Source organism: Podospora anserina, chromosome 6 (genome assembly GCF_000226545.1).
Source record: "Podospora anserina S mat+ genomic DNA chromosome 6, supercontig 2".
Lineage (NCBI taxonomy): Eukaryota > Fungi > Ascomycota > Sordariomycetes > Sordariales > Podosporaceae > Podospora > Podospora anserina.
The window spans coordinates 350,676-378,251 of NW_001914857.1; the positions used below are offsets into that span (position 1 = coordinate 350,676).

The 27,576-nt window shown below is 52.5% G+C and overlaps 6 protein-coding genes across 6 annotated transcripts; 3 read left to right on the forward strand and 3 right to left on the reverse strand.

The window, feature by feature from the left end:
* Positions 1-6,280: 6,280 nt before the first annotated feature.
* PODANS_6_4550 (uncharacterized protein) lies at positions 6,281-8,998 on the reverse strand (the record flags this gene model as incomplete). The annotated part of the gene is made up of 2 exons (XM_001909918.1): positions 6,281-8,921; positions 8,985-8,998. 2 exons carry the CDS (start codon positions 8,996-8,998, stop codon positions 6,281-6,283), a joined length of 2,655 nt encoding a protein of 884 aa, XP_001909953.1.
* Positions 8,999-9,576: 578 nt separating this feature from the next.
* On the forward strand, positions 9,577-11,397 carry PODANS_6_4560 (uncharacterized protein; the record flags this gene model as incomplete). Its single annotated transcript, XM_001909919.1, has 2 exons — positions 9,577-10,040; positions 10,098-11,397. The coding sequence occupies 2 exons, from the start codon at positions 9,577-9,579 to the stop codon at positions 11,395-11,397; spliced, it is 1,764 nt and encodes a 587-aa protein (XP_001909954.1).
* Positions 11,398-12,910: 1,513 nt separating this feature from the next.
* On the forward strand, positions 12,911-16,080 carry PODANS_6_4570 (uncharacterized protein; the record flags this gene model as incomplete). The annotated part of the gene is made up of 2 exons (XM_001909920.1): positions 12,911-13,003; positions 13,039-16,080. 2 exons carry the CDS (start codon positions 12,911-12,913, stop codon positions 16,078-16,080), a joined length of 3,135 nt encoding a protein of 1,044 aa, XP_001909955.1.
* A 1,823-nt stretch (positions 16,081-17,903) lies between these two features.
* Positions 17,904-20,631, reverse strand: PODANS_6_4580 (uncharacterized protein; the record flags this gene model as incomplete). The annotated part of the gene is made up of 2 exons (XM_001909921.1): positions 17,904-20,288; positions 20,419-20,631. 2 exons carry the CDS (start codon positions 20,629-20,631, stop codon positions 17,904-17,906), a joined length of 2,598 nt encoding a protein of 865 aa, XP_001909956.1.
* Positions 20,632-21,743: 1,112 nt separating this feature from the next.
* Positions 21,744-22,364, forward strand: PODANS_6_4590 (uncharacterized protein; the record flags this gene model as incomplete). The annotated part of the gene is made up of 1 exon (XM_001909922.1): positions 21,744-22,364. The coding sequence occupies one exon, from the start codon at positions 21,744-21,746 to the stop codon at positions 22,362-22,364; it is 621 nt and encodes a 206-aa protein (XP_001909957.1).
* A 1,423-nt stretch (positions 22,365-23,787) lies between these two features.
* PODANS_6_4600 (uncharacterized protein) lies at positions 23,788-24,639 on the reverse strand (the record flags this gene model as incomplete). Its single annotated transcript, XM_001909923.1, has 1 exon — positions 23,788-24,639. One exon carries the CDS (start codon positions 24,637-24,639, stop codon positions 23,788-23,790), a length of 852 nt encoding a protein of 283 aa, XP_001909958.1.
* Between the last annotated feature and the right edge of the window lie 2,937 nt (positions 24,640-27,576).

Below are 27,576 nucleotides of genomic sequence, written 5' to 3' on the forward strand. Positions count from 1 at the left end.
TTGGGCAAGATCTTGACGTAGCAGCCAAATCGCCAAGCCTGCAATGGTGGAGTCGTTCAAGACAATCGTGGCAGCAAAAAGAGGGGCCTCTTATCGCAGTTGTCTGCCCGATGATTGGTGGGACCTGCTCCTAAGACAGGGAAAAGCAAAACGTTGTTGCTTTCTGAGGCCATCGTTGCACGGCTTTCTTCTTTTCCTGATGCCGGACGGCTCTGTCCGCTCTGGGACTGGGACTGGGGGACTGGGGCATCGACAAGGCAGGGCAGGGACGGGGATGGGTGGTCGAGCAGGAAATGTGCCCCTGATTGATTCTCTTGGATGTAGATATCGCTGACTGCACAATACGTGGCCCTCTACGGAGCGTTCGGGGTAGGTTGGGTGAGTACCTCTCGTCGCCAGTGGCGACTATGACAGCGCGATAGTGTCAGTTCGAGCACATTCATCACTTGTTCAGTCCAGGCGTCACTTCATTTTTTGGACGTGTGGCCCATGCTGCGGCATCATCCAAGAGGGCGGGGTTGTTCTTGTCTGACATGGTAGAAAAACTTTATATTTTCAATGACGCTGGCACTTGATAATCCCGAAGCGCGAATATTCTCTCGAAAACACAATGCCACTCTAATCTACCTATCAGAAGCATTGGCTCCCAGGTACCATTGACTCAGGAGTAAATCCACCCGAGTGCTGCACAGTAGGAACACTCGCGTTGATGAGTGCCGGCCATTGTGGATTAGAGTTTAGACTACATTATTGTAAAATTATAGCTCACGAACCCATGTGTAAGTGTGAGTGCCTCCCGACCTCCGACTTTGCACTCCCACTCTCTCTTTCTCTCTCCCGCCGTCTCTTTTCTCTTCTGAACGTCTGGCCTTCTTGTGGTACGTTATAAGTGTAGCCAACTTCGGATTGCCTAAAGCGGCGTGAGGAGCGGAACTGCAGCTTCTCTCGTGTCTCACCCTTGCCGCTTCTCCAAATTCCGACGGACGGGCCTTGTCTTGTCTTTGTCTTGTTTCTCTACTAGTCTGTCTGCAGCTTCAGGCCCTTCTCTCTGAATGAAATTGGCGACGATGCGATGCCACCCAAATTCTCTTCACTATCGTCATCTCGCCTAGGCAGGGAAAAGGACTGCTGCTTCCAGGCTAAGAACGTGCTACCATGACGCTTCTCGGATGGCCAACTCAGGAAAGGATGAAAAAAGTGAAGCAGTCCTGGTGCAGGTCCAGACCCGGCTGCGTCTCTGGGCATCTGCTGCAGAGCTGAGTGGCTGGAATCTCCCCGGCGGTTGCTCTGTTGCTGCCCAAGGACACCACGCCTAGCTTCTTTCTGTTCTCTCTCACAACCCCCGCATATGTCAAGCTTACCTCTAGAAAGTCCAGTCCAGCCAGGCTGACCATGTGATCCGGAGCACAGATTCATCAACGCAATCCTCGTCAACGAGGGCAGCATGCCGCGAAAATCCGACGGCGTGGTCCAGGGTGAAAGCCATCCGTCGAGACATCATGCCCTCTGGGCCTATCAGCGGCCCTATCTGGGGGTGACGAGAGCGGCGTCAGGGAAACGCACAACCGTGCACGCCATCACCATCCCTTGCGGCCAGGTGGATCGCCGCTTTACCCCGGAATTGCCCTTCTGGCCCCATCATCGCCAAGAACCAACGCTAGACAGAGGCCGTTCAAGGTTGCACAAGCTTCACAGGCCTCACATCCTTGGTCTCCCAACAACCTGCTCAGTAAAGACATCAGCTCAACGGCAGGTCATGAAGTTGTGGTAGGCATCTCTTATCGATGTTGCGAACCACCTCAGCAGCGCTCGGCGCCTTGCTCTCGCATCAGATCATACTAATGATGGTGTTCAGGACATCTCTGGCCCCTTTGAAGTCCAGCCAGGCTGGCCAATCATGGCACTGGCTGACATGCATAGAAACACTGAGTGTGGTCTCACAGGCCAAGCGTTGACATAAAAAAAAAAGTGACAGGTCGATTCTGGTGTTCCGACTTTCTCCTTGACGACGGACGAACGCCGGGACCACGAGTTCCGCCTCGTTCTAGCAAGCCTTCGAGTGAAACGGGTACAAACATTTCACCAACATGGAGCCCGTCATATTCCCGGTCCCCAAGGGCCCTTTTCCTCGTTATACCAGGTCCTTCAGCAATCTTGGGCCGTGTTTTGCCTTGAATGTCCCAAGACGGATACCTGCTTAGCCGCCACTGGATGCCCGGCAGGCGAGCGGTTCAAGAAATATTGGCCGTGCATTTTTCCTGCCCTTCAGCTGGGCTCTCAACTTGGCCTTCAAAGTTGATGGCCATCAGTTAAAAAAAGCCGCCAATATGGCCTGACTTTCTTTGCAACACACCACCAGGAGTAACGCCGATTTGATGGTGGCACTGGGAGGATCTTGGCTTTGAGCCGTTTCCCAAACAAGAACTCCGTCACGTCCATCCATCAAGTGATTGGTGATTTGCGTCGTCTGCCCCATAGCGATGTAACCCCCCGAAGCAGTCGCCTGTGCGCACCAAGACAGATTCCAAGGCGATAACCCATCGCCAGTTTGATCTCCAAACCTTGATTGGTTTGTCTGTCTGAAGTCCAATATCAACCGTCGAAGAATGGCATGGCATCATCCTCATCCAAGTGATGAGTTGAGGTGGTGTCTGATGCGGAGGGTTGCAAATACCTGCCTTCTGCACGTCATCCGCAAATTGCGATATCTTGCTCCACTGCGCCACGGGCTTGCATGGGCAGAATCTCATGTGCAAGACGCCGTGATGGTATTCACGCTTGAGAGGCCAAATAAACTTCACACCATCATCTCAACGGTTGTGACCGACTCAGACAAGCATGTGATGGACTCAGGGGCCGCCGCGAGGCTCGCATTGACCACCGGTTCTTTTCGTATCTTATCACACTGATGTCTCGGTGAGACAGTTACCATCGGCGATATTTTTCTGCGGCATCACCTACGAAGGGAACCCGGTTCTATCACAGCAAAAAATATCACAGACAAAAGAACGCTTTCTGGCAGGTCTTTGGGGACGGTCCTTCGCTTCTCATTCCTTCGCTCCTTCCAGCACCGAGGAGCTGGGAAGGCGGGAAGGAAGCCACAGCTTTTCCTATTCAGGTTGTCCTGTTTTATTCCTTACGTTTTCGATGGTTCTTTGGGACTTTGGTTCGTCACAGCAGCAGGATCTCTAGCGTGGAATGCAGGTGAGTGGTCGTCTGGTCGGGATTCTCATTTCCCGCGTTTACCATTGACGGAGGTTCCTTGGATTGACCTATTGACTTTCTCTGATATATCATGACGCTATCCCGGACGTGGTGTTGGGGTGCTGTATCGTACCGTTCTACAAGGGCGCAGGTTAAGAGAAACAATCTATATCTAGGGATATTATCGTGATCTTATTGTCTCAGAGTCTAACATCCCAGTGGGTTGTTTCCTTAGCACTGGTGCTATTATCTACCCATCATGGTCCGATCCAGAGTCATAGCCTTTAGTAGCTCACCTCTGAACCATGGACCGTGCCCCAGACTAGAGGAGCACCCTCTTCCGAACTCTTTCACATCAAACATCGATCAAAACGTCATCCCGTCAAGCCACGCTATTTTACCAATAGCATGGTATCCTTCATCACAAACATTAGTTCTCCGAAATGCGGGGAAATGCATTCCTTTGTCCATGTAAATGGTCTGGTGATCGACACAACCCCCTTTCAGGTTTTCTTATGAGAATCTTGGAGACGGTTCCAGCCCGTGCATGGACAGGTTGTTGTATCTCCGAGTCTTCTCCGGGAAAACGACAAAGTCGATGCAAGGCTACCAACAATTGTTTCCTGCTTGCTTTGACTAAAGACACGGCCGATGATAGGGCAGATCGAAAAGATCTTTCACACCCTCAATTGTTGGACTTGGCGGATATTGACAGGATGTGTGTGTGAGTGAGTGAGTGTGTGTGTGTGTGTGCGTGTGTGTCTTCTCCAATTTCCAGTATCAATAATACGAATGGTGGTGGTGGTTGGTTCGTTACGAGATATATGTATGCAGGCATCAGAGGATGTGTTCTTGGCGGAAGTGCGGAGAAATATGTGGTATCCAAGCCCTTCCACACCTATTCTTCAGCCCAGTGTGCGAATATCTCCAAAAGGAGGGGAAACAACACGGCCACTCTTGCTAGCTACAGGTTTTGTCTCGATACTCGCAAAGTCGAGATTGGGTGGTGGTGGTCAACTTCAACACAGTGCGTGTCAAAGGGGGCTTGGCTGTGTGTGTGCTGGTGTTTTATGAGCTGATATATTTGTCAAGATGACGATTTTTGCAATTCCTCAAAGTTTTTGTCGGCCAGGATGAAACCCGATATGCCGAGGGGGATATAAGCAAGGTTATTGGATGAGAGCGTCTGAGACAACGAGTTCTCGGAGGTTACCACACCAAACAAGAGGGTGTAGAGGTAAGGTAGGGGTTGACTAACACCTCCTCAGGGGCTGGCTGGCCTCGCGCCCTCGCGTTTATCAAGCAGGGAGCCAGCCAGCCACAGCAGTTATCGCAACCCAAAGTAAGGAGGCGTGGTGTGCGCAAGAATGTGTACGTAATGGTGGCTTTTGGTATCTGGATGGTATGGCTGCACCCGGATGAACCGGCACTTGTTTGGTGCAAGTGTTGGAGATTGGATAGACACAGCCACCGTTTTCTTTCTCAGAGACGTGGCGATGGGCGGGCGGGCACTACTGCACCTTGACAGACGACCCATAAACTTGCATAATAGGGGTTTGCCGCATGACTACCAGACATCACTCAAGTAAGGGTGATAGATTGCTGAAGATGGATGATGGCCGCCGGGTGCACGACATATCGGTGGTAAGCTGTCCGGAGCCGGACCGGACCTGCCCCCGTGCCCCCCGGGGAGCGTTGCATTTGACTTGCAAGATGGGTCATTCCCTTTCTTGGGTTTGGCTGTTGATGTTTCAGAGATTATGCTGCGTGATACTGTCGATCGTTTGAGCTGCGCCGCTTCGTCTATCTGACATATCTCCCTATGTTCATCACCGTTGAGAGGAGGGTGCAGATCTGACATACAGTAGGTAGAGTAGATGGGATTATCTGGTACGGTCTCGCACTCTTGCGACCAACATCAAAAAGGCAAGGGTCATATGCCGTGCAATAACGCCCCTATCCGCCGGATTCTCAACAAAGGGGCCGAGTCCGCGCCGTGAAGCACACATATATCAGATATCCCATCTGACATACATGAGGGGGGAAAAGTGGGAAAGTGAAAGATTTGCATTCTTGCCACTGGATAGGGGGGTTGTACGGTAAGAGAGTGGAATTGGGGAGGGATATGTTGTGTAATGGACCCTTTATATGGCTACCTGACGGATCAAGGGACGGGGAGCGTGACTCCGTACTGCTGGAATCGGAGATAGGAGATGATACAGATGAATAAATGTTGGTGGTGGATTGGATTCTGGTAGTGTGTAGCAAAGTCGGATTCTCATATGAACAGGATAGGTCAGGTGAGAACTGCCATGCCAGGTGATTTCTGTAAGAAAAATAACAGTCACTTTACCGGTCAATTTACTTGGTGGGCAATTGGAGATATAAAATGGACTTTCCTGGCGAGTGGAATTGTGTGGGATGAGGTGTTGAATAGAGAATGTGGTGATGCGTGATCTTGCTACCTAGCGAGAAGAAATCATGATGAGAATGAGCGATGAGAAAAGAAAGAATCCAGGAGAGGGAAGGAGCCAGCAAGGCAAGAATCCATCTAGGGAAGGCGTCAGTTGAGGTAGGAACCTGTGGGGCAAAGGCACACGAGGGCAGGAGCAAGGCGAGAGAAGGAGCGATGATGACGATGATAAGACACGGCTATACCCATCAACAATCCAATGTCAGCCGACCTGAAAGTGGTTGAATATGTTTGTGAGGCATAACTAATGATCAGAGTCTCAAGAGATAATGAAGAGACTATCAGACAACACAAATCTGAGAATAACGAACTCACCTTCCCTAACACTTCACATATATCATGCATCATCAATATCATGCTCATCAGGCTTATACCGTGCATATCAGTAAGATGCTTTTCATTACCGATCATCATAACCATCATAGACCCCCCCCTACCAGCCCCAGTCCCGACCCAAATCACCAAAAACTCCTACGTAATGCGCATACTCGCTCGCTAATGTACCCAACTCCTCAAAGTATCCATACACAACAAATATAATACAAAAACAAAACAAACTTCCAAAATCCCAGCCATATTCATCTGTTTTTTCGACTCCCCTTCCTAATCATCCCCCGTCAAATCAACACACTCAACCTCCTCCTCCTCCTCCTCCACTATCCTCCCCCCAACCCCAACCCCCCCAATCCTCTCATCATCACTCTCCCCAAACAAGTTATCAGCATCAAAGCTACAAGTCGTTCGCTTACCGCCACGACTGTAACTACCCCTCCCGAGAAAGTTCCCCGTCTTCACAGTAGTAGTACTCGCCACCACAAGCGACGGAGCAGGAAGCGACGCCGTCGACAGCGCCGGCGGCCTGGAGCGCGGTTTCGGAGAAGACATCAAAACATCATCGTACGCATCCCTGGTATGAGACGGTATCCTCGGTGGAGCGGTAGATTGTCTCAACCCAGCCTTCCCTCCCGACGGCGACTGCGGTGGTGCTGGTAGCGATGACTTGGGTGCGTTGAGTTTGGAGAGTGACGGGAGCTCATCATCGTCAGAGTCGTCGTCATCGTGGCTATCCTCATCCGATGATAAAAATTCAATAGGAATTGAATAGGCTGGTTTGCTGTTTGTGACAGCAGCGGTGGTGTTTTTGGTGGTTCTCCCAAAGCTTTTGATGGACTTTTGGGCTGGCGGCGCTTGCTGTTTGGACTTGGGTTGGTTCTGTGTCGAGGAGACTTTAATCGGTATAGCTGCCCCTCTGCCGCTTTTTGTTCTCTTAAATGGCCTTGTTGCGCTGATGGTTGGCGGTGTTGCGACAACGTTTGACATTCGAGGTCGAATAGGGGTCCGGGACAGGTCTGGAGATTGTCGCTTTGGCCGGATGGGTGTTGTTCGGATTGGTGAAGTACGAGGGGACGAGAGCGCCACAGGTGAAGATGAAATGAGAATTGGTTCGTAATTGGAAGACGACGGTGGTTGGGGCCTTGATTGTGAGGAGCTTAAAGTTCTGGTGATCGTAGGGCTGGCTTGAGAACCTGACAACGTCCAGGGGTTGACCTCGGCTGCTGGCTTAGCTGGTTGTTTTTTGGTGGGTGCTTTTCTGGGTTGTCTGCCTAGGGGCTTTGGGGCTGCTGCTGGTGGCATCGTTGACTGAGGCGGCGCCGCTTGGGTCGAGGGAACGGGGTCATCAGTAGCGGGCACAGCCTTTTCAACGGCAACGGTAACTGGCTTGCTAACGGTGAAGAACTTCTTGAGCGCCCCGGGTTGCATGCCACCCTTTGCTTTAGCCGGCTTCTTCGTGGCCGGCTTCTTCGTGGCCGGCTTCGTGGTCTTCTTTCGCTTCTTCGTCTCCCAGTCCTCGACAGTCAAAGGGACGCCGAGTTTCAATAGCGTTTCGGGGATCCATGCCAAATCTGGGCCTTCGGGGTCGTATGGCTTTTTCGCCGTCTTCTTAAGCCCTTCCTCCTCTTCCCCATCTTCCTCGCCAAACTCGTCATCGCTGTTCAGCGCTAACCCACCTCGCCCGTGCTCCTCAACCTCTTCTATTGGCTCATTCGCAAGATCGAGCTTGACGATATCATTTGGCACAAAACAGACTCTCAGCTCTGGCGTCTCATCCGTGCTATGGTGAGCACGCCTGGACTTGATGCCCGTGATCAGTGCGCCTTCCTCCTCCGCCATAAGATCAGTATCATCGCCATAATCCTTGCCTTCTGACGATCGCTGCAGAAGAGATTGGACCAACAGCCCATGTGCGAGTTTGCGAACCAGATTCACAGCCCCTCCTCGATACTGCCAGTCGAACGTCTCACCCACAAACTCCCTGAGACCAATGACATCAACTGGAGACGTCATCTTATTAGGGAAATTCGTCTTCAGTTTGTCGACCGTGGCGTGCGTCGAGACTACCGGATGGGTATAATACCTAAGAATCTCCAAATCCGGAAAGTCCTCGGGAATCGCCAGTCCTTTATGTTTTGTGCGAAAATATCCGCTCTCGTTGGTGTCCCATTCATGGCGTAACCTTTCTCGCCACGCTTGAAACCCCTCCTTCCAGTCTGCCTTCTTGATGCCGCATAACTGTTTGCCAAATCCAGCTCTGGCTGCCTCACAGGCGACTTTTATACCGCATCCTGGCACACCTTCAGGAAGATAGTCCCCGCCACTCATCAGCGCAACCAGGACCATACCCTCCCGATCCAGTCCACTCTCGCCCTTGGCAATTTCCTCCGCGTCGTAAAGTGTGATGTGTGTCGGTACATTCCCCTTCCCTTCCGCAGTCCAACTTCGAAGTGTCTTTCCGCAGCCAAACATGATGGTGTCGACATCTTCGCTCAGCACGGCATCCACCACTCCCTCTCGCTGGAGGAACGCGCATTCAGCCTCGGCTTCGCCTGGCGCATCGTGTATGGCAAACCCAAAGAGTTTGATCATCCTTTTCGCCATGGAGGCGGCTACCATGTGTCCCGCGCCTCGGGGGCCGCCGGCGCGTTTGTTGCGCTTGAACGCTGGTTTGTTCGGACCATCAAACACAAAGAGTGGTTGAATCGCTAGAGATAGGAGCCGAACAAGTCGGAAAAATAGCGTTCGAATGGCGGGGTTGGAGCCGCCGCGGGCAGCTTGGATCTGGAACTGCCATATAGAAATATCGATTGCGAGTCGGAACGGACGTGGGTTTTCGGCTTTCTCGAGAGTCGTCAAGACGAGCTTGGTCATGGAGATGCGCTCGCCGGGGCCGATTTCTTTGTATATTCTGCCAGGAGCAAATATTAGTACACAAATCTGGACGGGAAGTTTTGAATCTGTTTGCATGTACCCTTTGATACCCATTGTGCCAACTCTTCAACCTTTCAACTGCTGGGTGGTAGCGATTTTACGGGGGGAAGGGCACCAAAAAATGAGCTCGGTCCTCAAGAGAAGAATCTGCCAAAAGCCATTCTCGTTGGCGCTCCCCAAGGCCGAACCTGATTCGTCAGGCAAAAAAAGAAGTCGGTCGCGGTGGCAGGACGGAGGTGCGCCGTGAGGCTCTGCTGCCTGGAAGAAACGGACGAAAAAAGGATGATGCGCTTTGTTGACTGGTTGCCTCTTCAGGATTAGATTGCCAAGGCTGCCAAGCGTTGCTATGGGTGAACCGTTAAGCTGACAGTTGGAGCTTGGTGGGGTGGAAGTGGCTCGGATATATGCACATCATGGGGGACTTGGATGCTGTTATGCAACTACCGAGACGTCACTGCTGGTGAACTCAACAGTCAAACGGTCGAGAAAGCGGCGACATTGGCTTTTGCATCATCGTGTTCGGAATGTCATGAACAGAAATTGACTTGTAGGCCTTTGAGAGCCATCCAACTACACGAATTGACGACTTTTTCTATCTAATTTCACGAGAACATCAAGAAAAACAAGTCAACATGTCTGGCCTGGGTTCCGGCTCTGGAGCGGGAACAACACCTCTCCCCCACCGCTCAGTCGCCAACATCCGCTCCCCACACACCAGCGGCAACACCAATCCGTCAACCCCCTCTTCCAGCAGCCGTCCTGTTCCCACCTCCAGCTTTGGTTCCCCGTCCAGTTTGAGAGCAGATGAAGATATCCTCATTCTCGAACTTGGCTCCCGCAAACTGCAAATAGGGTTCGCCGGGGATGCCTGTCCGAGGGGCACGGTCTGGTTCACTCCATCACAGCTCCGCCGGGTGGGAGACTTCCGGGACTGGTCCTCCGAGTCCAAAACCAATGTGGACTGGAAGACGAAAAAAGTGACGGGCGAGAAGTGGTGGACCAGGGATCACGAGCTTTGGGAGTATGATGTGCGGGAGGTCGATCTAGGTCTCATTGGGGACAAGGTAGAGAGGGCGCTCAGAGAAGCTCTTACAAAGTAAGTTACTTGGCCATAACTCTGCTTACAATAGAGCCACAGCTAACCTGGAAACAGATACATGCTGATCGATTCTCGGCCACGGAGAATGGCGTGCGTGCTGCCCTCTAGCCTTCCTCTTCCCATGTTATCGGCAGTACTAGACAGCCTCTTTACACGGTTTCAGCCGCCCACCATATCGCTGTTTTCGTCCCCCGTTGCACTGACAGTCGGTGCTGGGGTTCGTTCTGCTCTGATTGTTGATCTCGGTTGGAGGGAGACAGTTGTTACCAGTGTTTACGAGTTTCGCGAAGTCAACACCAAGCGTAGTGTTCGTGGGGGGAGATTGCTTGTGGAACAGACACACAAACTTCTCGCCAGACACCTCCCCGAAAATCAGAAAAAGAAGGAGGGCACAACCTCCGAAGATACCCAAGATTACGACCTGAGCTTTGAGGAATGCAACGACATTGCTACTCGGATGGTTTGGTGCAAGCCACATCTATCTTCTCCCAAAGCTCACAAATCAAAGGAAGGTCTGCCCACCCTCCACGAACAAGATGAATCAGACTCTACGGAAGCCGAGTCCCCAACTGAGGCCTCAAAGACGGCCAGAATTCCACTGCAATCATGTCGATCACCGACCACGATAGAGCTTCCCTGGGCAGCCCTTGCAGAACCCAGCGAGAATGCCTTCTTTGACTCCCAGTACTCAGAGAGCAGCTTTGACGATCATGAGCTACCTTTGCCTCTGCTTGTCTACCGCAGTCTTCTGCAGCTACCCCTGGATGTTCGGGCACTTTGCATGTCTCGCATCATTTTCACGGGTGGCTGTGCTAGCGTTTTGGGACTACGTGGCCGTATTTTTGGCGAAGTTTCCAAGCTGATAGAGGAGAGAGGATGGGACGGTGTCCAAGGAAAGGGAGCAGACCAGATGCGGGCTAATCCAAAGCTGCAGGGAAAAAGGGGCAGTCGGCCAGCGGTTAGTGGTCCTACTGGTGTCACCAGCCCGCCGGAAGCCGTCGGTGGTCAAGAGCAGGATGGGGTCTGGCACGATGCAGCCAATACTGCCCACGAAGCCTGTCCTGTCGAAGAGCAACTCGCGCGAGGGCAGGATAAGAGACCAAGGGTGCAGGGGAAGATGAGGGCCATTGAGTCTGTCGGGGCGTGGAGCGGAGCAAGCCTGATAGCGCACCTTAAGGCGGCGCCTATTTCTACTATTGAACGCGAGGTTTGGTTGCAGTATGGTGCCGCAGGAGCGAGCAAGCCCAGCGAGGTTGATCAGAAGTCAGCCAGACAGAGCTTTGGGCCAGGCGGCCTTATCAGGGGGTCTGCTGCTAATAACTCCTGGACATTGGGGGTTTGGGGTGTGAATTAGGTGATGGCCATCACCATCTCGTCTTACACCCTCAAAATACCCCTTGCCATTCTTGTGTCTTTATTTCTGGTTTATCCCAGGGGGATAGCCGCTGTCACAGTACTTATTTTAGGTAGATATTACCCCGCAAGTGCGGTGCAGTGCAGAACAAATAGTATTCATAATTCTTTCTTCTCTTTCTCAGTTGTCTTTATCCCTCCTTCCACCTAAATTCTTCCAGGCAGCGGTTGCAGAGGAAGCCGACCGGACTGTCGGGACCGCGTGGCATCCAAGAGAAGGAACTTACCCACAATAATACCCGTCCCATCTCCAAGTCGTTCTTTCTGAGCATGGCAGCCTCCATCAAGATCGGCCGTTCGTTTGCCGTTCACCACACGTTCCTGCATTCTTGGATGACCAGGCAATGTCGTCCTTTCCCCATGTGCCCCTGAAGGGGACCATGCTCCGTGCTCCGGTCTTTTGTCAGGAGAAGGAAAGCACGAGAGGGCACTCCAAAGGGTACCTGAATTGTCTGGAGACGATGACCCAACCTGGCTTTTAGGTTCTCCCTCTTTTTTCCCCATTGCCATCATCATCCAGCTTCTGCTTCTCCCTCTTCTACCAACCGCGGTCATTCATCTTCGTTACTGTCTGCTGTTACTGCTGCTGTTTGCAGCCTTAGCAAGACGCTGTGTTTCCTTCATTGACCGATTTTGCTTTTTGGTCCGCATCAACAACTACTTCTCGGCGCCCATAACCACCTGTTGGCGTTCGAAGCCATTTCCCACAATCAATCACGAAACTCAACCCGGAACCCACCGGACGACACCCGGTCCCGCCCCTCCTGGCCTCTTCGGCGCTTTCCCGGATAAAAAACCCAGACTCGATACAATTGTGTTGAAAACAGCGACCGACACTCTCTCGCGAAACGACTGTTGGAACATAGGGGCTCACTGAGGTCAATAATCTACCGCTTCTAGTGCTTTTCGCATCTTGTGCTAGAACTTGGTAAGTGGAAGAGTTTGTTTCTATCAGAGGTCCTTTTCACCCCACCATCTTTGCGATGTTTTGGTTGTCCCCGGAAACGACGAAGACATCATCACCGGCCCCGGCCCCGGCCCCAGTCACCGTGGAAGTCGGCCCTTCCTCCGGCAGAGGTGCCCTTCCATCTTCGTACTCTGCTCTTCCACCCCGCTTTCTCTTCTCTCCCTTCACCACCAACACCCCTCCCTCATCTGGTTGATCGCATCCATTGTTGGAGCCATCTTCCTCTTCATGGGCATTTGCTCCACCTCTGTTCCTCTTGAACGCTCCAATGAATCGGGCGTTCAACACACAACCCTACCAGACCGTGATGACGGGCAGGACAGGCAACTTCATCAGGCAGATGACGCGGCTGCAGTATCATGATTTTGCTGTTCCTAAACCGTGGTCCCATGCTCTCAACCACCATTTGTATGCCGAGAGACGCAAGTGCCGGTTTATTGACATTGTTGGCGAGGGGGCCTGCTGGGTCTCGAGAGTCACTCGAGACATGTTGCCCGTATTCTTGGTTTCCCAGTTGGAAAACCAAAAACTGACCGAGGAAGGCAGCCCTTTTGTTTTGGTCACGACTCTGGTCGCCTTTGTCAGTTTGCATCTCGAGACACGACATTCAGTCAGCGGACACCCAACTCTGTTCCATTGGACATCAGAAGACAACCGTCGCTCGTACTCGCTTTTCGCAGTCCTCAACATCAACATGCCGGCTCACAGGTACACGATCGACGAGCTTATGGCCATCCGGGGCGTCCCGGTGCCGGTGCCTGCTCGCATGTCGGCTCTGGCCAACAATCCCGAGCTTGGTATGTTGACCTTGGATACACATGTCTTGAGCCCCTAGCTAAAGTATGTACAGCCGACGTGGTCCGCGAGTCTGGAAGCGAGTCATCGTCAGGCTACAAGCCTACGACTGGCAAGAATCGAGACGACTCATCCACCGCCTCTGATGAGCTCCTTTTCAAAGGCAACATCAGTCGCCGAGCATTGCGCGATGCTACTCGTGGCTCAGCTCGAGGATCGGGCCATGAGTTCAACCTTTTCCCCATGAGAGAGCCTCTCCGCCAGACAGTGCCCCAGCCTGCACTTCCTGTACAGTCTGCTCGTGAGAACGCCCGAACTGCCACTCCCTTGGGAGCTCCCATGGCCCCGCCCATGGTTGCTCCCATGACTGCCCCCAATTCTGCCTCCACAGTTGCTCGGGAAACAGCCCACGACCAGCAGCGCCCAACTGAGTGGAGAATCCACGGTCGAAGTGACTCGGATGCCAACATCCCCGAGCCTATTCCGGCACCTGCTGGTGACATTGCCCAGAGGAGCGAGGGTTTCAAGCGCTTCTACAAGGCTGTCGTGTCTCCCACCCACGTCCGTGTTACAGCTGGTGGCCGTATCGTCCCCAATACTCGAGGGCCGCCCTCTCCGACAAACAAGCGAGCGACTGATCACGCCGCCTCCATCGAAAACATGGGCTTGAGCGACAAGAACGCCCAAGGGAAATTGCCGACTAACCAGCTTCCCATGGGACAGCCGATTCCTATCGTGCCGCAGTTTCTTCCTGGCTATCCTCCTGGCTTCCAGCCGATGCAACCTCCCATGTCCTTTGTCCCGATGGCATTCAGTTCGCACATGCCCCAAGGCTTTCAATTTGCTCAACCCCCGGTCACGCCGGCTGCTATGGCTCCTGCAGCCTCAGGAAGCGCCTCGACTTCCAAGGACAATGCCGACCACAAGGCCTTCGATTCCCAGAGCGCCAGTCACCTACCGGGCGACAAGCAGGACAAGCCAAAGATATCGCCTCCAGAGTGGTTTGACTACACGAAGCCCTACTTCTACAACGGTCAGATCATCTACCCCGTTGGGAACATGTCTACATCGCTTGCCAACCCCATGGGTGGTCCCATGATGCCTATGCAGATGGTCAGCGTTCCTCAAGGCGCTCCGTCTCAGCTGCAAGCCCCCATGATGCATCCTGCCTTGCCTCATGGGGGAAGCCAGATGATGGCCGGATCTTCGTTTTCACCTCCCAGCCACGGCCCGCATCAGATCCACGGAGGCGCTCATCCCATCATACCAGCCAACTTGAACTTTGCGGCGCCAAATATGGCTCCTCCCCCATCGTCGATTAGGCGCAGCGAGATTACGAGAAAGCAGATCGCCGGTTTCAAGCACGCCCTCAAGTACCACGAGGATCAATTACAGTATAATCGTCATCAGATCGATGAGAGGGAGATGGAGATGAAGGCCCAGCAGTACCGAGACCACATTGCTCACTTTGAGGCGGTTCTCAAGCAGCAGCTTGAGGCTGAGGCTGAGACCCTGGACCACAAGAAGCCAGAAGTTGGCCGAAACGATCTTGCTCAGCAAAGAGCCGAGGGAAGCGTCTCTGGCGACACGGGAGTCCAGCAAAGCCAGCATGAGTCGGAAGATGCTGTTCGACGAAGGGCCGCAAGCGGCCGCCAGGGTATCAATATAAATATCGGCGATGGTGGCAATGCAGTCTTTCAGCGCCCCATTGCTGCGAACCGGTCCTATGGCGAACCTTCCAGACAGACAGGAATCCCCAGTGAAGCCGTCCTGGCTCCCGCTTTTGAACCCGGCGGCAGAACATTGCACGAGATCGCGAACGAGTCCAATGAGCGACTCAAGTCGGAAGGAGTTTGGAAATATGGCCATGGTATTCAGAACATACCAAGCCGGGGTGTCAGCCGGCCTTTCAATCCGTCGCTGTCGCATCAGTCTGACCGCGCCGAGGGAAGCTCGAGTTCTGCCAGCGTTTCGGGACAGGGCGGCTCGGCAGAGGCTTTTGGTACCTCCAGATCTGCCAAGGGCAAGGGTGTTGACAGAGGCGGTGGGAGCAGTGGCTATTCCAGGTCGAGCTTTGGAGTGCCATATCTACTTGGGACTCTTCCCAAGGGTTTCGATCCCCGCAAGGCTACTGATCACGACTACATTTACACTCGCCCTCTGAACGAGGATGAGGTTCGCGCCCGCTACCTGTATTGGGGAAAAGCACCCAAGTCTGCCATGAGAGGGCTTCCCAAGTATGACGGAAAGCACTTCTACCCCCCTTCTCCCGTCCAGGAACCCAGCAGCCCGGTCACGGCCCATCGCAACCCCACCGCCCGTTCCGATGCCGAGCACGCCTATCGGCAGACCAAGTCTGACCAAGATCCCTTTCGCCCCATGACTCCGGTTCATGATTCGATTTCCAAGCCAGTAGGGGCAAGCGAGGATGGATATGCCATGGGCAGGCTCACGCGCAACGTCTCTTTTGAGACTCAGGTCGACAGCAGTGGTCTTGAAGACGTGCCAGTGGGTGATTCTATTGATGTTCCAGAGACGGGGACAATCTTGCGGAACCGTGAGAATAGCGCGGATGCAGGCTCTATTGGGTCGACTGACCGGCGCTCGGAGAGATCTGGGTATGGCCCCGTCCCCGGCCCCTCCTCATATGGCTCTCTGCCTGACCCATATGCCCATTTCTTTTCTAGTCCCCAATATCGCGTCTATGGACACACTGACACAATGATGCAGCGCGAGACTCTGGCAGACCGTTTTGAAGAAGGGTCCGACGATCAGCGCGGTTTCATCGACTACGGCACAGGCAGTTCTGCCTCTTCACTATTCGGGTCACGCAGCGGCTTCCCTAAGCCCTTCGATTACTAAGGACCGGTCCGGCTTTCGCGAGGTTTCTCCAGACAACAGCGGTATCGTCTCTCCTGGTCTTCAGAAGTGGGCTGAGAACCTTCCCCCTAGCGCGAGCTCTTTGGAGGATCAGTTCAAAAGGTTGATGACCTTGAATGAGTCTCCGGAAGACGGTCGGATTGATTTTCGTTCGTAACAATTATTCAACAATGTTATTGATAGGCATGGATGAGGAGACGATGGAAGTGTTATTCAGGGGTTATTAGTGTAGTACTATTGTGTGGAACAACAGCAGCATTCGAGAGGAGGAGAAGGATGGAGTATCTGTTTTATGCCATACTTGATGGTTTCAGTGGCTATATGCCCAATTAGTCGATAGATGCTCGCCGTCTAATGATGTTTATCGGCCGAGGAGTATTTAATCCCAAGGGCAGCTTACTATTAGATCAAGGAATAGATCTTCCGTAGCACAAGAAGATTATGTATTTGGTTCTGTAGCCAAGTTTTTTTGCAGTGATGGTGACTGGGAACAGTACCGAGGTATTGTGTGTTATTGTCCGCTCTACTTGAGAGACAATTGTTCAGCTGCGTCTACTTATACTTATACGTCTTAGGGGAGGAACCTTTCTGATCTTGGTTCTGGCTGACTCTATTTGACCAGGTGAAACGCACTGCTACCTAGAAAGATGGTTAGGGGATGGTTCAACTTACTCATATAATACATCTATCCTCCATGAGGTGTATAGCCTCTCAGAATAGACCAGGTAGTAATGACTAGGGGGTTCCACAAGAACTTTGTCTCACACATCCACACGCCTTGATAACAGAAGCTATACCCTTGGCGATGCTCATGATTTTCTCAACACATAGAAAGACCGAGAAATCTGAGCCCCCCCTGAACTAGTCAGAACCGAACATATACTCAGCCACCTGGTATCTTTGACTTGTGTGATTTTGGAAACATTAGCAGGTGTGTTACTACAGTATACTTACTTGAGGGAGGGAGCACTCTGGAGATGACCGGCTCAGGTCAGGTGGAATCTTGTCTTGCCGGCAGAGAATATAAATCGGGGGCGTGCCGAGGATGTAGCAACCAATCTTATAGATACCTTATTTCAGGGCCTGTCAAAAGTCATGACCTACAATGGCAAACTTGAGTGCGCATAGACCGTTGACTTTACGGGTTGTTGTGTAGTTCTACAAAAGCATGCCAGTCGTATTTAGGGGTAAAAAGGGGGGTAGTGAGTGATACGGAATGGGACTGGTTGAGCATAGTCATTCAAAGGAGACTAAGTTATGTCCTAAATGATGTTTACTATGGTCTTGTCTTGTGTAATATTTGGCACGGAGACTACAGGACCAGTGCATCTTCATTTTCTTTCCGCATCTCTCTACTGCTCACATCGTGTCCAATCAGTCAGTAAATCGCTTCATGTTTGTCTATCTCTCGTATTTAATTCTTGAACAATTCACCATTCAGAGACAAACCAATACCTACGAAAAAGCTTATCACCGCAATTTCTGTGATGCGTAGCCCTATTGGTGTTTCTACCCCATCTTGTTCCATTCGCCACGATCTATCGATATTTGATGAGATATTCCGGTCCTGGTCTGCGGCCTGTTTCTCCCCTCCCCAAAAAATCTCAACCATATCGTGTTTCCTTCCACGATCAAGTGGTGTGGTGTCTAATGTGATAGTGATCCCAAGCCCATCACATGAAACCTGCCACACACGAAAAGGAGGGTCAATAAAAAACCACCTGGCTACCCAAGCCTTTCAATGCACATCATCTGACACCAATTCTGCCTTCAACCCGTTTTCCTTCCATGCACCGAACAAACCATCACCTCCACCCCAACATCCCCCCCTCGCTTCCAGCCCTCACAACCTCCAATCTCCCCCCATAATAAAAATGTGGCTCCCCCAATCTCACCCCATCCCCATTCAGCCTAGCCCTCTTCAACTCCGCTTCATACCTCTCCCTCGTTTTCCTTCTATACGCTTTGATCTCCCCTATCACATCCCTCATCCCATTCATCAGCTCCCTTTTCTTCGGCCTTCTTTTTCCTGCCGCAGTAGTGTCTCCCCTCGTAACAATCGCCTGCCATGCAGCGCCCCAGATGAACTCACCTTCTGGAACACCCGCCAGGACATGACACGGGCTGGCAGGCACTGCATCAGCACACAGACGCCTGTCGAGGATGTTGCGCATGTATGCCTCGACTGCAGGGGAAACTTCTTGATGCTCGTGTTGTGGAGTGTCTTCAGTTGAATCGTAAAAAGGAGGTGGTGGACCTGTCCAGATGGGGACGGCATATTCCGTTCCATTCCAGTTGCCTCTGCTGCTGCTGCTGCTGCTGCGTTGTTGTGGTCCAGTCGTCAGTCGGCCCGACTGCCCCTCGTTGCCCCCATTCACAATGGGCTCGGACCTGTCGCCGGTGCGGGGAAGATGTGAGAGGGTGGAGGGAGAATGTCTCTGGGTCTGACTCTGATTTGACACGGTTTGGTCCGGAACAGCCCTGTGATCGTCGGCTGCTGGACCCGCCACCACCGACGTGAGAGGCGTGGTGTCTGTGTTTGTTGTGTCTATGTTTGACGAAGAAACCTCAGCAGGAGAAGAAGAATCGAATGAAAAGTCAGAAAATCGAGAATCGTCAAAGAAACTAAATTCCTTGGCCGCCGTTGTTTCTTCAGCGACGTATTTCTTTTGATTCTTCTCTTCTCCATCTTCTTCACCGTCCTCAAGCAATTCCCCCTTAACATCATGATCAAACTCCAGTCGGACATGCCTCAGACCGACCACAGTGGCAGGGCCGCGGCGGCTCTTGCCCAGAGTCCTATTCATGTCTTGAATTGCCCGTTCCTGCATCGAGGCGAGCTTCAGGAGCTCTATCAGCCTGTCAATCAGGGGGCCGGTCGACCACCTCGGGATATGTGTCAAGGTCAGGAGCCGTAGCCGGGGATTCATATCTGGCCGGAACGCTTGCGGGTACGCCATCTCGGCCCGTGGAAGCAGGAACGTTTCGGCTAGCCACAGGTTTTCCATGGTTGACAGCACACCTCCATCACGGCCTTTCAGAGACAAGAGCTGTGTAACGAGGGAGTGGTGGATGCGCAAGACCTGTAGGTTTGACGAAAGCACGGGGCGGAAGGCGTGCGCTGCTCCGAGCAGACCTGAGACACGGATGCTGGACGGCAGCCAGTCCGGCCTCACAGCCTCGTGAATTTCGTAGACCATGCTATCGCAATCGAGATGCTGTAGTTGCCCGGGGGATGCCATGATCAGCCTAACCAAGCCGTTGGCGGTTATGCTGTTACCGCCGAGATATAAGTGAGTAATGCCATTATGACTGTGACAGACACCCAGGTCGTGGAGGCTTTCCCGTCTTGGTGAAGAAGCTCCAGGAATGCCTGAAAATGATCTTCTAATCTCGTCCTCCGAATCATCCTGTACTTTGGTTCGGCCGTTCAGACGTGTACGGACACCCTCCTGAGGAGTGTATTCAACAAGGCGAGTGTAGTTAGGGGCATCAACCAGATAGCGGTCGGCATGGCTAAAGGTGGCACTCCAGTGAGACTCTCTAATCAGGCAAAACTGACCAAAGAGAGGCGTGCCCTTGCCGGGGATGATCTCCAGTCTACCTTCAACATCATAATGACTGTCTGTCCGCAAGCTTTCGGCAGGAAAGGCGAAAATATGCAAGTCATTGAGCACAGCATCTGTTAGCTGATTTTGGCTGAGGTCCAAGCTCCAAAGCTGCTGTTTGAATGTTCTCACCAGCAGGGCGGCCGTTGAGTCGCCCATCTCCCTTGCACCTACCTTGAGGACACGGAGGTGAGGATGCCTCTCCGGGCCGAATCTCTGTTGCTCCAGCGGCTTCCTGAGAGAGCCGGCCATGTTAGACACATCCAGGTACACAAGATGGTGCAGATAAGGCGACGAAAAGAAGGCGGTCGGTATCTTGACTTGGCATTGCGGTATGTTGAGCATCAATGGCCCCTCTGCATTGCTGGCATCATGGTCCGTATCGGGAGTAGTCGCCACAGCCAGGTCGTCTGCCTCCACGTCCCAGTGCCTATTCAGTAGAATGCAACGAAGTTGAGGGAATGTGACCGGCACAGCCCGTAGATAGGCCGAGAGCGATCTGCTCAGCGAATGCAGCGAAAGCTCAGAGGTTCCGGCCTCTACCCGGCGGAGGTCTAGACAAGTAACGAGGAGACGTGTGGCCTGGCGGACACATCGCATATGCTCCATGAAGCGGTAGAACCACTCGATATCTGCCACGGCGGTTGTCAACAGCAGACAGACGGCAAAGACGGCAGCAGAGCGGAGTTCACGGACCAATGTCTCGGTTGACAGGCCTGCCGGCGGAGGTGGAGGCTGTTGCCAAAGGGTCATTCCAGAGACGCGGCGCTAGATGGCGATAGAAACGCCTGTTGACGAGGCAGAGACGCGCATATTCTCGGATAGGCACGTAGGGTGCGATAAGCTCGACCCAGTCCAGACGCCGCGTAGCCTCCTGGTAGGATGGCAGGTCTGTGTCTGCTGCCATGCGGGTGATGCTGTCCATCACTAGCTCTCATGCAGGCGATCGTGGATGGCAGCGGGTGTTGGAGGACACCGCGACCGGGTCGGTCTCTTTTGCAAGTCAACCTCCTCTCAACAGGCGAGATCGGCGGCACGCGCAAGAAGTGGGCTGGCTGAGGGTTGGGTCTGGTGGCCCATCGTACTGTGTGAGTTGGTATGCATTGAGAGGTTTGAATGAGGTTAGTTGATGTGAGAGATCATTCCAATTGACAAGCCAAGCTGGAAGTCACCGAGCAAGTGGTGAGGGGCACGCCCGGGAACGGAACCCGAGAGGTCCAGGGCAGCCAGGCGATTTCGTAAGCAGTGGGATAGCGCTAACTTGAGATGGCGGCCCGTTGTAACCCTGGGGTTACAGGGCTTCGACAACCCCAGAACCCTGAGCCCCCGTTCATCCAAGGATTTTCACAAGGATCTCGATAACCTCCATCAGGGTCTGATTCACGACTTACAGCACATTCACACGTGTAGGAAGCACATTCATCGATCTTCATCTTCCAATATCGATTCACAATCCCACCCTGAATCCCATCGACAATTACCCCGTCCCTTGCGATTTTCTGTTTGTGACGAGAAAAAGCAATCTCAAACCAAACCAGGATTTAAGTCTGATCTTTGCCTCTCAACCACTTTCCCGGACTTAACCCTCCGTGTGTGCCATCTCAATGTCTTTCCATGTGTGGATCAACTCTACAGTTTGCAACCTCGGCTTGATTGGACAGGAGCCTATGAGAAGGAAAGCTTATGTGTGAGGCCGTTTTAGGCACACGATCTGTGACATGACGAGTGCCCAGGAGCGTGGCTGACGGAGGTAAGTCCACCTCCCCTCCTGAGTTCAGCTTAAATACTAGAGGCACACATGAGGTGCCAGCATCCGGGTAGCCCTGTGAGCCCCCCGCTGATGAACACCTTCTGGCGCTATGTCGCTGAATTATCGTGATATTTCCCAATCTATCTCTCTTACCGAACCTGCTCACCGAGGTATGTGATTCCCTCTACAGTACTCCCAAAAGTCAAGATCCTCATCTATCTCGCCCAAAACAGCGAGAAAATCTCCAAAAGAAAGACAGATAACGGCGCCGAGGTGCATGAGGCTGTATGCACCTGCCAAGGCAGAGCAGCATATGTGTCTCAGCAGCAATTCTCCCCCATCAATCCAAGAAGAAACGAAACATGCCAATTTTCCAATTCCCATATTCATTCTCCTGTGTAACCTCCTCACCCAAGGTACCGCCGAAAGGTGACAGGAGGTTCTACAATCCTCACCTAGCGTCTTCTCAAACTGAGCTGCATGGTAGATCCTCTTTGACACTCTCCCAAAACGTCAAGATCATCGCCATCACACCACCTTTTTTCCAAAACGCACACACACCAACCCTTTTCTATCACTGTTCTTCTCCCCGCAAGATCTATTGTCACACTCAGTCAGTCAGTCACACTACACAAACCGTTACAATGTCACCCATCCTTCCCAGCAGGAAAAAAACCTCCTTCGCTTCCAGAGTTCCTGTCGGTGATGGAAAGGGTGTGACAGAAAAAAGAAAAAGAAAAAGGCATGGCGTTGCAATGATAGACACAAACAACTCAATCGTTTTCCTATTGGATACCGACCACAGCTTTAGCGCAAGTGCCATCGTTGTCTGGGCGAGCATTGTAATTAATCTTCTATTACAACCACAAAAGAAAGTCATGATCTATTGGTATGCACCCATGATCTGACAACAACAACAACAACAACAACAACAACACAGTTGCGTAGGAGGCTTTCAGCTAGTGGATTTCCCGTATAAAAATTCCCTGACTGCCAACTCTCTCAAAGCTAGTATCACTAACAGACGAATATGTGACCTGTCAGTTTAACATTCTCCACAGCCTTGTTCGTCAGTCTCCAAGTGAGTCTTCGGACCTTGAATCGGAGGCAGGAGCACAGTAGCAACACAATTGTTTGAAGTCAAAATATACTGTCCCTTGTCTCAGAAACAAAAAAAAAAAAACTCGAGACGCCTCGCCCCATGCCAGATCTAAGACACACAAGAAACACAAGAAGTCGTTGGCTCAAATCAACTTTCTCCTCTTGCTGCTGGTCGCTTCCTGTCGGTCAGTCACAAAGAGACACGAGTTCAACGCCTTTCTTGTCAGGGTTCAAGTCGGTGTGTAGTCTCGCCTTTGTTGAGAAGCAGACCACACCCAAAGTGGTATCAAATGCTTCCGAGTGCATCAAGGTCAGTTGTCAAACAACAGTTTCATCGCAGTGAAGTGTGTGAGAGAGAGATGTGTATGCTATGTGAATTATATTAATTTATTTTTTATCTTCACTAGCTAGGTAATAGCATCATACATTATCCCCTTCCCCCCTCCCTTTTGTGAGTGAAGCTAAACCACCCCAATACTTTTTTTTCTTTTGCCATCCCCTGTTTCCACACACCCATCCATTCACACATCATCGTCATCATCCGTAGAATATCAAGTAGTTGTTACATGACCAAAAGAAAAGAGATACTCCTCATATGGTTCCTCCCACCCACCCCATCACCGCCCAAAGTCGGTTTTCCGTTACACATTTGTTGCCAACGACGACGCCCCCCAACCCCCCCAGCCATATCCAACAACTCCAAATACCCAATAATAAACAACAAGAATGAAAAAAAGGAAAAATGAAAAAAGGAACGCGCACAAGAATGTGATACACATACACCACCACTGCCCTCCCACCCAATGCTTTTTTTGCCCTTGTTGTTGTTGTTGTTGTTGTTGTTGTTGTTGTTGTTGTTGTTGTTGTTTCAAAGATCAGAATCCATCGAGTCCATACTCTCCCCCCTCATCTTATTACCACCCACCCCCTTCCCCATCACCCTACTCTTGAACTTCTTCGAGCTATTAATCCTCGCCTGCTCCCGGTTAAAAACCTCAATCGCCTCCGGGTTGTACTCGGTCCGACTGTTCTTGCTCTTGCTCTTCGCGTGCAGCCTGATGTGCTGCTTCCAGTTGTCCCGCCTGTTAAACCTCTTGGGCTGCCCGTCTTTGCTCTTCTCCGGCGGGCAAAACTCGCACACCCAGCCTTCTTTCTTTCCCCCGATGCCGTGTTCGCTGTTGTGATGTGTTAGAAACTGTATCAGATAGTAACTCGGGGGGTTGGGCGGGCTTACTTCTTGAGATGCCTCTTCAGATGCTCATTCCTCCTATAGGGCCCATAAGAACACCCAGGCACAATGCACCGAAACGTAGCCTTTGGCTCGACATCATTCACACTCTCGCCCCCCCTCTGCGCCCTGATCCTCCCGTGTCTCTGCCTAGGAGGCGGCGGGGGATCATCCTTGATCCTATGAATAGGCGACGGCAACAACCCCACAGCCGAGGGCTCAACAGACAGGCTGTCCTTCAGACACTTATTCCTCATGTCGATATCCTCCCTCTCGTCCTCAAACTTGAGCGGCGGGTGCCGAACCATCAAGCTCGGCCTCTTTGGCGTGTGCTCCCCAAAGCTGATCGGACTGTGGCTGTCCTGTGGCCAGCGCCAGTTCTCCAGCCCGTTGCTCGAAGGCAGCTGCTGCTGGGGACTCACCACCGCGGGTGGTGGCTGGAAGAGGTTGTCCCCGCAGTAGTACTCGACGTGTTGAGAAGGGGATAGTTGAACACCGCCATATCCGTTGTGGGAAAAGCTTCCGAAGCTCAGCTGGCTGCCACGCGAAGGAGTAAGGGGGAAGCCTGGCTGGCTAAAGTCGGATATGCCATCACCCTTGAAGGCGAATGGAAAGTATGAGTTGGATGCTGAAGACGGAGGAGTGAGCTCAATGGAGTGGCCGTCGATCGACGAGCTGAACGAGGAGGCATAGTCAAACGAGTGTCGTGGAGGAGTGGACCGGCCAGAGGTCGGTGTGTGAGGGCCGTAGCTGGAGGACGAAAGGGAAAAGCTGGATCCGCTAGGGCTAAACATGTCGTCGTCCTCCAACCCGAGAGGGACAGCATACAGCGGATGCCCTGTGTGGAATTCCATATTTGCCTTCACCGGCGCGTAAGAAGAGGGGATTGGCAGCAACGAGTGAAGGGAAGAAGCGAGGAGGACCAAAGGGGTTGAAGACCAAATAGACCTCTCTCGCCCTGAAGCACAGGAATGAGGGCTGCTGGATAGATATACAGGAACAAGAGCGAGGATCGTCAGGAAAGACGGGTGGGACCCCTTGGACAACTGATGGACAACCCATCTGTCAAAGTAGGAATAGCTTGACCAATATAAGGGGCAAGGGAAAGGAGACTCGCGTGTGGCACATTCCTGTGCGACTCCCAAATGGCCGAGAGGAAAATGTCGTAGATCTCCTGCTCGCCATCAGAGTACCTGAGAAATGTACCTTGAGGGACTCGCCCGTCCGTGCGGAGAAATGTCCCACTGCCCATGAGGGATGGAGTGATCGCCAGCAGCGTCTGCACAGCGAGACAAGAGGGCCGACAAGTGGCCTTGCTGCAAGAGATAAGCTAGGTTTCTGAAGCCAAACAGGGTGGTATAATCCAGGGCGACCAAAGAGGAATAGCTGGGGGGAGCGGTTAGCGTACATACATACAGCTTTGCAGCTACTGGCCGGTTACCTAGAACACCTGATAACTCTGTGAAGCTGCAAGAACATTTTGGCCTGCAACTCAAGCATCGGGAAAAAGCAATGTGGTAAGGAGATCAGGCGAGATCTTGGGCGAGGGTTTGCATAGGTAGGTGGGCAGGCAATTAGGTTCGGGGTCCCAGGCTCCTGGCCTTCGCCGGGCTGGAATGGCGATAGCACACGGGCAGGAATGGTGGGCTTCCCTCATCAAGAGGCCGAGCACAGGTGAGACAATCGAGTATCAAGGTGTGTGGACGATCAACAGTCGTTGCCGCAGGCCCCTCCACTTCCATGAGACTTGGGAGGCAACGTGCGTCCTTCTGTGGTCTGCGGAGGTTTGACACTGTGGAGAGTGAAGATCGAAAGGGTCGATGAACAGGTAAATTGTTCCTAGACCTTTGTTCGGTAGGGCGAGGTTGAGTAACCCCCGTCCCGGATTAGCTGAGAGAGATGCAAACACCAACTTATCGGCAAGGTAAGGTAAATACTAGGTAAGCAAGAAGCAAACTTGGGTCCGGGTCGAAAGAGACGAAGAAGAAAATAAGTCAGGTAGGCTGGACGATCCAATCGGATTGGGTAACATGAGGAGCCGGCATTTCCTACAGGTGACAGAGCAGAGTCGTAGTGGTTGGCAAGTCTCGGCGGGATCCAACGATCTAGGAACCAAGATAGCCTTCTTCCCCCCATCCCTCCCCCCGCGTCCCCCCCAAAAAAAGGATACCCTCCAACAAGTTCGAGCTCCCACGATGCCGGGGATGGTGTTGGGGAAGTTGAGAGCGCGGCCCTGACGCGAGCCAATGACAACGGCGGATCTGGGCTTGGGCAAGCCATACAACAAGGACGGCAAGGGTCAGCGTGCCAGGGCCTTGTGAGGCTTCAAAGTGGCATAGCGAGGGTGGTTGTGTGGGGCATCTCAGACCCTGAATTTATCCCTCAGATAAACTCTATATTGACACTGTCCATGATGTGCTGCCATTCGCTTTGATCGTGCTTGCCAAGGGCGAAAGGGCACTTCTCCGACCGGGCTGAATGAGCAGAATGGAAAGTAAAGCGCCTCTTTCTGTCCTGTCTAGCCCATGACCTCCATGCGAGCAAACATTTTGTCCGTTTCAAGCCTCATGCTCACAAACAGCCGTCACACGGCGTCAACGACAACCGCCTCTCTCCTGACCCACTCACCCACCCACCTGGTCGACCGGTCTTCTCGTCGTCGAACGGAACGATTCCATTGTCTGATCCTGTCTCGCCCTCATCAACTCTTCTGAGACTTCTCACCGCAGCCCATCCTCCCATTGCTTCTCCCTGTGGCCCAGCTGTACCCTGACTAAGGCATGACAGGCATCCCCACCGATCTCTCTGCATTGTGACCTCTGATCGTATCTGTACCGCGTGTGCATATGATGAAGAAGAAGCAATCCGTCCTGGTCGTCATCGCCCAGCTGCAACACCTCCCCAACACACACACATCAGATTGATACGAAGATTCCCCGCATTTCCTGATGAGGTCGAACCGTATTGGGATTGGTTCGAGGCGTTCATGTTCGAGATCTGATCAGCATTGCTAACCAAGCCCACCTACCTAGCTGAGTTTGGATGGATTAGTGTGCCCTGTCTTGCAGTAGGGTACCGGAATCTTTGGTTGTGACGACCGTTTGCTTTGTATTTTGCTGATTTGATTGATCAGATCAACTAACAAGAAAACTGACCAGTAGTTGTGGTCGGGGGAAATACCCGGCAAGTCAATTGTTAACTCCGCAAGTGACAGCGAGCAAACAATCGAGGTTCAGCCTCCCCAGCTTTCTTCCTCGTCCTCTGGCCTCTGTCTTTTTGTCTCTCTCTACCACCTGCCAATGTCTCTCCCCAGTCTCCGTGGCTTGTTTACCCCTGACGGTCGAGGCAGGACGCTTACATATTTCATCCCTTGCGAAGAGTTACCGCAACGGCACAGAGCTGTAGGGCGTCTCGTCTCTGCTACGAACAACCTTGCGGTTTCTCTTCACAGCCAGCAAGTGTTCGGGCCGGATTAATGAGAGTGGACAATGATCTCCCTGCAAGAGGGCTCTTGTTCCTGCAGGACATCGTCGATGGAGGGGGGGTGTCAGGGGGATGGCTTTTCCCTTCCCCAAATCGTCAACACAATGGCATTGATTGCTTGGGGGGGCGTTGTAGAGCAAGTTGCACAGCCCACAGTGTCGGTGGCTTGTTTATCCGAGAGGCTGAAGGGGCCTCATTCATGAGGCACAACGCTTGATATCACCTTGATCACGCATGCTTCTTCCTCCAGTGAACTGCATCCACCCTCTGCCACGACCGCCATATCACAACGGTCTCTGGGCAAACAA